The sequence below is a fragment of the Taurulus bubalis genome (assembly GCF_910589615.1).
Source record: "Taurulus bubalis genome assembly, chromosome: 18".
Lineage (NCBI taxonomy): Eukaryota > Metazoa > Chordata > Actinopteri > Perciformes > Cottidae > Taurulus > Taurulus bubalis.
The window spans coordinates 1,620,103-1,630,102 of record NC_136606.1 but is presented as its reverse complement, the minus strand read 5'-3'; the positions used below and the strand labels follow the sequence as shown (position 1 = coordinate 1,630,102).

The following is a 10,000-nucleotide window of genomic DNA, read 5'->3' as shown; positions in this document are numbered from 1 at the left end:
TTGAGCGGCTCAGCGTGTTCGTTAACCTCGGACACATTCGCACAGTCGGCACAAACTGGGCTCATTGAGCTGTCGGTCCCGAGAAGAAGTCCGGTCTCAGCGGCGCTGATAAACTAAAACATATCAAAGTTAGTGCAGAGAAATAATCGTAGTTTCCTTCCGTTTCGCTAGACAAATAGATGTTGAATTAGAAAAAAAAGCTTTGAAATCTTTGACGAGCAACAGAGCACGTCTCCTTTTGTCTGCGCTTCCTTTTCATCAGGCGTCCTTGAACGCACCACGAGAGTTTCTGCTCATGCCGATGCATGTTTTTAAAGTTACATGACTCCCTCAAAACGTTGTTTATTAACCTCTTATTTGCCGTAGCCCCGAGATTTAACTTGAAGATTTAACTCCAAAAGAGTTCATGGGTTCACAAAGAAACGCTCAGATTAATTTTGCTGCTGCACCAGAACTCAACACCTGCTGATAAACACTAAAGACCATCATGACAAGATGCTGCAAAATATGTGCTCTCAAATACTGTTAAACAGTCTCCTCTATTTAGAGATCAAAGTAGCATCTTTTAGCTAATCGTGTTTTCTGTAAACATCAAATAAACTGATCTCTCTTCTTTAGAAGTAAAACCGTCTCACTCTCACTTTCATCTCAACTAAAATGATTCTACATTCTCATAAAACTGCACGCAGGTTATCGTGTAAAATAGCAAAAACTAAAACGTACATTAAATTAAACAATTACAGGTTTGAAAAGCTCAAAGCTCCCGAAACTCACTCGTTTAAAACATTTTTAAAACCGTCAATCCGAGCCAGAAACACACAAAGACACGAGGAGCTAAGCGCTTCGACTATTGATCCGATGGGATCAATAGTTGACCCCGAGGAATGAAGCGTGTCACCTGCCGCGGAAACATAGCGTCTCCATGACGGCGACCTCAGACGGCGTGGACGAGCTGCGTGAGACGACCCCGACGACCTCGAGAGGAAGAACGGTTTACTTAAAGGACGCGTTCCCTCTGACGTCCCAAACCTACCTATCAGTAGCGTCAAAACATTTACAAAAAGTACTGGTACTGCTACAACTGTAACAAAAAGTATCAGTTTTGTTAAAACCTTTTTTTAAAGTATCAGTATTTTAAAAATGTTTCTTTAAAACGTATCGCCACATTTAAATTGTAACAACAACATATTGGTCTCATTTGAATGTAACAAACGGTATCAGTGTTTCAAATGTAAAGCGTTTGGTATCGCCCGTCCCGATTGGTGATGGTGAGAAAGGTATTCTGGGAAATTGAGTCTTTGAGGCATCTTTAGAGAAAGTTACACTTTCATGGACAAAAAAAAAGTAAAGTAAATGACATCACAGTTCTCTTTTTAAAATAAACAAATTCAAATTGACTAATTAAGTAAATATTCCACCTGCTCCTCCCTTCATGTCCCATCTGTTTGTCTAGCGTTCAATGACACACACACACACACACACATACACACACACACACACACACACACACACACACACACACACACAATGTCAGTAGGTGTGTGTCCTTGAATCGACGGCCGTCCTGCGGTCAGATGGACCTTTAGGGGGACAGGGGCACATAACTCACCTCTTTACACACACACACACACACACACACATGCAGACACACACATACGCACACACAACAATGATAGAGAACATGTTAAGCAAGTATTTGGTCGTACACACCCAAAAAAAACACCATGATAGTGCATGTATAGACACACAGACACACACACACACACACACACACACACACACGCACACACACACACACACACACACACACACACACACACACACACACACACACACACACCGCCCCTGACACATCACCCCTCTGTGCCGGGCTTTAATAAAACCAGAGTGATGGTCGGTGAATAGACACACACACACACACACACACACACACACACACACACACACACACACACACACTAGATTAATGCCCTCCTCCCCTCCCACTGAGTCAGGATTCCCATGGAGACAGAGCCCCCCCCCCCCCCATGCCATCACCAGCCCGGCTGCCATTTTCACATCAAAGCTGCAACATTCTTAATAAAATCTCCCATAAATCATCACTTTGTGTTAAATAAACATCTGAATCATTTCCATGACGACAGGACATCAGCTGTCAAACTCCATTCAGAAAACAAGCTTTTTAAAAGTTGTCTGCTTGTCGTCGGGCAGATAAACCCGACAAAATTCATACATTTTTTTACAAATCGGAATTATAATGTAGTTATTTTGACTTTTCTTTTTTCATCCGTTTATTGCAATTAAATCCGCAGCAGACGCGTGAACAGGACGTTATGGAGACGACGTTTTAAGAATACGTACTTTATTAGAGCTCTCAAGGTGACGTTCTTAATCTCAAACATTGTATTACATGCAAAGTAAACATGATGTTTTTTTTTTGTGTAAAAAATTAACTTCCTGCTTGTTTTCTAGCAGATTAAATCACCTGCCAGCTCTCTGTTGATGTTTAAAAACTGATCATTTAGTGCACTGGGTTGTACATTTTTTTAATTTTTTCACCACAGTATTTTCAGACTTTGTTATGCTTTTTTTTTTCTTCTTTCGTTGTATGTTGACAACCAACCACACTGCCCCCTACAGGCTGTTAACAGAGTTTATCAAAGTAGGGAACCTGCAGGTGCTGAGAACCTTTAGAGTGCTGCGAGCCCTGAAAACTATCTCAGTCATCCCAGGTAAGGCCTCCCAACCACCAGGGGGCGACAAGGGCAGACAAAAATCTAAAAAACCCACCCGTCATCGTAATGTCGTCCTCTCTTGTTCGTCCCATGTCTGCCGTGTCTTGCAGCACAAGCCCCGCCCACTTCCCACGCTCCGTCCAATCAGGGGTCAGCGGTGTAATCATGTGATCTGAAACTGAGGAGACAGCGGAGAAGGAAAAGTCAGAAGCGTAAAAGCTGAACACACGAACTGGAGATTTACTGGAGAATTTAAAAAAACATTGACCGACACGATCAGGACAGCTAACCAGCTAACCAGCTAACCTGCTAACCAGCTAACCAGCTAACGCTCATCCAGCCGCCAAAGTTATCTTTACTGGGTTTGTATGCAGAGTAACTTTGCATCTTAAAGGGACAGCGTGCAGGATTCAGTGCCACCTAGTGGTGAGGTTACAGATTTTCTTTCTCTTGTCAGCGTTTGGTTTGTCCGCTCTAGGCTTCGGTAAAAGACGGTTTATACATATTTTGGATTAAATTAGTCTTCAAAACAAAGATATTTTCTTCTCGACTACGGTTAACGTTAGCTAATAACAGATATTGCTAACTCACCAAGCAGCCACTACTGTATATATGTGATCTATGGCGTTAAGATGCTAATGCTAATTTAAGCTAATTTAGGAAACTGTGTGTTTTTCTTTTAAAGTTAGCATAATAATAATAATAATACTAATACTTTTCATTTATATAGCGCTTTTCCAAATGCTCAAAGACGCTTGACAGAGACAGACAGAAGCATAGCATCAAAGCTAACGGCTTGATTTACCAAAACAAACAGTCATATTTTCTAGTAAGCGTTGAGACTTAATGTAGTCACCACTCACTCTATATACAGAACATTTAATCAATTAATTGATAAAGAAAATAAATCAGCAACACATTATAGATTTTTTAAAGCAAAAATGCAAAGCAAAAAGTATTTTTGATTCTTAAAAGTGAATATATATATATTTTGGTTCAGTCACATTATGCATTTTTCATTGTTTGATGATAAAAAGACCAAATGATTAATGTGTTAATCTAAACTAGGTTTCATTCCTCTGAACACATTTACCGGAAGAAGTAAAGAAACAAAAGACAGAGATTAAAGTCTGTTGTTGTTCTCCGGTTCACGAGCAGCTTCACCGCCTGACTTCTCCCTCCAAACGTCTACACGTCTCCGGATTGACCCTCCACTGTTGCCGTCCGACCCGGCCTCTCTCTCCCTCTATGTCTCTCTCTCTCTCTTTGTCTCTCTCTCTCTTTGTCTCTCTCTGTCTCTCTCTGTCTCTGTCTGTCTGTCTGTCTGTCTCCGTCTATGTCTCTCTCTCTCCCTCTATGTCTCTCTCTCTCCCTCTATGTCTCTCTCTCTCCCTCTATGTCTCTCTCTCTCTCTCTTTGTCTCCCTCTATGTCTCTCTCTCTCTCTCTTTGTCTCCCTCTATGTCTCTCTCTGTCTCTCTCTTCCTGTCTCTCTGTCTCTCTCTCTCTGTCTCTCTCTCTCCTCCACCTTTCCGTCCCCCTGTGTCGGCTAGCTGTTGCTCAGTGTGGTCACGCCCTTCTGTGTGTGTTTGTGTGTCTGTTTTGTGCTTCTGTCTCCCGGCCCGTTGCAGATATGTGACAGAGTTTGTGGACCTGGGTAATGTGTCCGCCTTGAGGACGTTCAGGGTGCTGCGGGCGCTCAAAACCATCTCAGTCATCCCAGGTGAGGACGCCCTGACCGGACGAGGCCCGCAGGAAGAGCTAAAACACACAACTCCTCCTACAGGAAGAGATAAAACACACAACTCCTCCTACAGGAAGAGCTAAAACACACAACTCCTCCTACAGGAAGAGCTAAAACACACAACCTCTTGGAGGAAGAGCTAAAACACACAACTCCTCCTACAGGAAGAGCTAAAAACACAACTCCTCCTACAGGAAGAGCTAAAAACACAACTCCTCCTACAGGAAGAGCTAAAAAACACACAACTCCTCCTACAGGAAGAGCTAAAACACACAACTCCTCCTACAGGAAGAGATAAAACACACAACTCCTCCTACAGGAAGAGCTAAAAAACACACAACTCCTCCTACAGGAAGAGCTAAAACACACAACTCCTCCTACAGGAAGAGATAAAACACACAACTCCTCCTACAGGAAGAGATAAAACACACAACTCCTCCTACAGGAAGAGATAAAACACACAACTCCTCCTACAGGAAGAGATAAAACACACAACCTCTTGGAGGAAGAGATAAAACACACAACTCCTCCTACAGGAAGAGATAAAACACACAACCTCTTGGAGGAAGAGATAAAACACACAACTCCTCCTACAGGAAGAGATAAAAACACATAACTCCTCCTACAGGAAGAGATAAAACACACAACCTCTTGGAGGAAGAGATAAAACACACAACTCCTCCTACAGGAAGAGATAAAACACACAACTCCTCCGACAGGAAGAGATAAAACACACAACCTCCTGCAGGAAGAGATAAAACACACAACTCCTCCTACAGGAAGAGATAAAACACACAACTCCTCCTACAGGAAGAGATAAAACACACAACTCCTCCTACAGGAAGAGATAAAACACACAACTCCTCCTGCAGGAAGAGATAAAACACACAACTCCTCCTACAGGAAGAGATAAAACACACAACTCCTCCTGCAGGAAGAGGTAAAACACACAACCTCTTGGAGGAACAGATAAAACACACAACTCCTCCTACAGGAAGAGATAAAACACACAACTCCTCCTGCAGGAAGAGATAAAACACACAACTCCTCCTACAGGAAGAGATAAAACACACAACTCCTCCTACAGGAAGAGATAAAACACACAACTCCTCCTACAGGAAGAGATAAAACACACAACTCCTCCTACAGGAAGAGATAAAACACACAACTCCTCCTGCAGGAAGAGATAAAAACACACAACCTCCTACAGGAAGAGATAAAACACACAACTCCTCCTACAGGAAGAGATAAAACACACAACTCCTCCTACAGGAAGAGATAAAACACACAACCTCTTGGAGGAACAGATAAAACACACAACTCCTCCTGCAGGAAGAGATAAAACACACAACCTCTTGGAGGAACAGATAAAACACACAACTCCTCCTGCAGGAAGAGATAAAAACACACAACCTCCTACAGGAAGAGATAAAACACACAACTCCTCCTACAGGAAGAGATAAAACACACAACTCCTCCTGCAGGAAGAGATAAAACACACAACCTCTTGGAGGAAGAGATAAAACACACAACTCCTCCTACAGGAAGAGATAAAACACACAACTCCTCCGACAGGAAGAGATAAAACACACAACTCCTCCTACAGGAAGAGATAAAACACACAACCTCCTGCAGGAAGAGATAAAACACACAACTCCTCCTACAGGAAGAGATAAAACACACAACTCCTCCTACAGGAAGAGATAAAACACACAACCTCCTACAGGAAGAGATAAAACACACAACCTCTTGGAGGAAGAGATAAAACACACAACTCCTCCTACAGGAAGAGATAAAACACACAACCTCCTGCAGGAAGAGATAAAACACACAACCTCCTGCAGGAAGAGATAAAACACACAACTCCTCTTGCATACTACCGACTGACACACACACGGAGTACACGGAGGTAGTATGCATTACACCAAGGTAGTACGCAGTCCACCAAAGTAGTATGCAGTACACAGAGGTAGTACGCAGTACATGGAGGTAGTACACAATACACAGAGGTAGTACGCAGTACACCGAGGTAGTATGCAGTACACCAAGTATGCAGTACACGCCTTCAACACGTGACTGAAAACACGCCGCGGTCGCGGCCCGGTCGTAACACGTGTTATAACCGTAGCACACAGTCGTAGCAGCATCATCTGAACGCAACCACGTTAGCCGCTCACTAGCTAACGGGCGCTATGATCCGCGGAGCTAATCTTGCACAAAAGAGAACCGATTGGCCGAAGACAGTCGCCTTGTGTGCACCCTCTGTGTTCTCAGTGTGTTGTTCCTGCTGTTCTTACCGTGGCGTTCGTTGTGAGTGTTTGTGTTTTTTTTCTTGACTTTGTTTCGCTTCGTTCTGTTGGCGATCATCATGGTGACGTTTCTTTTTCCACAGTGACAACGTTTAAAAAAATGAAATAAAAGTAAAGCTGCCGTGAGGTGAAATCCTGAAGAGACGTTTCACGTCACGGCAGCTTTATTTATATATTTATATTGTCTTTTTTTATTTAATTTGGTATTACGTGATGTGTTTCTATGGTGCATGAAGATGGCCGCCCTTCGGTTGGATCCATATAACCGGTCTCACCTTGAGTTTTTTTCTAGATTTAGCAAATTTTTGGAACGAAGGAGGCGGCCATCTTTTTAGTCCGTGATTATAAAAACGATATGAATTGCGTGTAGAACTCACCTCCCTTGGCTCACACGGTCCCAGAAATGAAAAAGTGTTTCTATGGAATGCCTGTTAAAGAGAGTTTGTGGTTCGGACCAATGGGAAACGGCTGGGGGCGGGGCTTAGGTGTAACAACAATGGCGGCTCCTGAACCGGTTGGCGTCGAAGCTGCAGCAGCATCAAAGAACGACACTGAAGACTTTTCTACCTGGAATATATGTTTTTGCTCTTCTTCCGACTCGCGACTTCTGTAAGAGTTTGATTGGCAGATGGTTCGTCCAATCAACTGCCACGTATGTTTAAAAAATACATAAATGAATTGTCCTTGTCAAATTATCTGCAGGTTTTTTTTAACCTGAAAAATTAAAGCATATCTGAGCAAACAGCCGAATGAAAGACGGCAAAAAATGTATCCAATTAAAAAAAAAAGAAAAAAAAGGGGCGGGCATTTACGTGGCAGGTGATTGGATGGAACCTTCTGTCAATCAAACTCGCTGCTGCAGCGTCTCCGCTGTCCTTCGATACATAAAACCTTTTCTCGGACAATAAAGAGCCTTCGGAGGTGAGAATGTACAATTGATATTGTTTTTGGGTGTACTGTTCCTTTAAAGCGGTTCATTTGTGACCTTTCTCTTAAACTAGCTGCTCGGTTTTCACAGATACAAATTAAAAAATATTGAATTCATAAAAATTTGAATTATTAGAATTTTCTAATTGAGGCTTCACAATAAAACCCATGTGGTTATTAACCCCGTCTGCGCCCCCCCGCCCCCACCCTGCGGCGGCCCGGCAGGCCTGAAGACCATCGTGGGCGCTCTGATCCAGTCGGTGAAGAAGCTGGCCGACGTGATGATCCTCACCGTCTTCTGCCTGAGCGTCTTCGCCCTCATCGGCCTGCAGCTGTTCATGGGGAACCTGCGGCAGAAGTGCGTCCGCAGCACGGCGCACTGCGTCAACGGCAGCCTGCCGGACAACGTCACCTTCTACTGCAACAACAAGACCTGGGCCTCGCTGAAGGACTTCGTCAACGACGAGGGTGAGTCCAGACGAACCAGTCCCACCATAGGGTCCCCTTTCTATGGGACCCTTGAGTTCTACAGCCGATATGACCACCATTTGAATACCAGACCTTATTGTCCTTGATCTCTAACGAACCCGCAGCTCCTTGCCTTTAAAACAAACAAAAACTTATTTTGACCATAAATATGATCAAAGGTCAACAGTCTGAGCAAGATTCCCCAAAAATGATTCCTCGATTGCTCCCCGAGTTTTTTAATTGTATTGTTCGGTGTCTTCCCATCAACCCACAGAGTAATACTGCACATCTTTAGAAAGATTACGACCTAAAATCTGCGATAATAATCACAATAAAGACAAGCATTGACATGTTAGGAAGGATATTCAGCCCCATAAACGTGTTTTTGTGACTCAGACTGAAGGCTCAGGTAGAAAATCCACGGCCCGCCACTGGGTTACAGGGATGTGTCTTTGACTGAAATCCGCCGTTGTAAAGGGTACTTATACATGTTTTAGTTATGGGGCCCGTGTTGCCTCGTGGCTCTTTTGCCCGTTTCATTCTGGTTTAAATGTTTTTTTTCCAGGTGTTGACTTGAGTGTGTTGTGTCTGAATCACAGCTCAAACTGGGCTTTGTTACTTTGCTGCTTTGTTACTTTACGATTTAACGATTTATGATGGAAATCAGTTGTGAAAGATTAAAAAACAGCCCAGAGTTGAATAGCGTTGTAATTTTCGGTCGTTTCTGAACCGAAACTCCCAACGTCTCCGTGTCTTAACCGGAACTGGATTCTCTGTTTATGATGAGACAACGACACCACTTGGTTAGGTTTGAGTTCAAATAGGTTCTGGACTTTGGGTTCCTGATGGACAGGAACACCAGCCTCCTGGGTGAAAGTCCCGTGTTTGACCCGACTTACGCAGACTTAAAAAAAAAAAACTATTTGTGATACGCCAAAGACAAACGTTATGCGACGTAATCCAACGTTCCTGAAGTTTTGTCGTGTGGGAACCCGAAGACTTTCTTAGATCGTTGCAGTGATTGAGGTCATGTGAGGTCAGTCGCTATATACAATATTTGATTTTTCATGTCAGTCATGTTGACCAGGGAGCATAATATACATTATGTGGACACACACAGAGTATATATAAGCACACACACACACACACACACACACACACGCACACGCACACGCACACACACACACACACACACACACACACACACAGGTCGAGGTCAGGGTAAAGGAAACACTTAACTCTTCTGTCAGATGAAATCAGAGCTCCATGTGACCAAAATATTGACCCTCCTGCGGCTGCACTCGTACATATGTATGAACACATTAATCTACACAAAGAATAATACACATTAATCTACACAAAGAATAATACACATTACTCTACACAAAGGATAAAAAAACGGATTCAACAAGAAACTGATGAAGTATTTTATTGTTTCTTTTTAAGGTTATTAAAACTACACAGAGAATACAATGACAACAAAGAGACACAAAACCACCACAAAGAAATGAAAAAGACTACAAAAAGACACAAAACAACTACAAAGAGACACAGAACAACTACAAAGAGATGCAAAACTACAACAAAGAGACACATAACAACTACAAAGAGACACATAACAACTACAAAGAGATACATAACAACAACAAAGAGACACAGAACAACAACAAAGAGACACATAACAACTACAAAGAGACACATAACAACTACAAAGAGACACAAAACTACAACAAAGAGACACATAACAACTACAAAGAGACGCAAAACTACAACAAAGAGACACAGAACAACTACAAAGAGACACAAAACTACAACAAA

General features: G+C 42.7%; 1 protein-coding gene across 1 annotated transcript in view; it reads left to right on the top strand.

Annotated features, from left to right (window-relative positions):
* LOC306750688 (sodium channel protein type 3 subunit alpha-like) overlaps window positions 1-10,000 on the top strand; it is a gene marked incomplete at its 3' end in the record, with an annotated part of 107,146 nt that overhangs the window by 14,046 nt on the left and 83,100 nt on the right. The window contains exons 6-7 of the mRNA XM_079234155.1: window positions 4,366-4,457; window positions 7,940-8,182. Coding sequence (XP_079090281.1) covers window positions 4,366-4,457; window positions 7,940-8,182 — 335 coding nt within the window. The remainder of the gene's footprint in view (window positions 1-4,365; window positions 4,458-7,939; window positions 8,183-10,000) is intronic.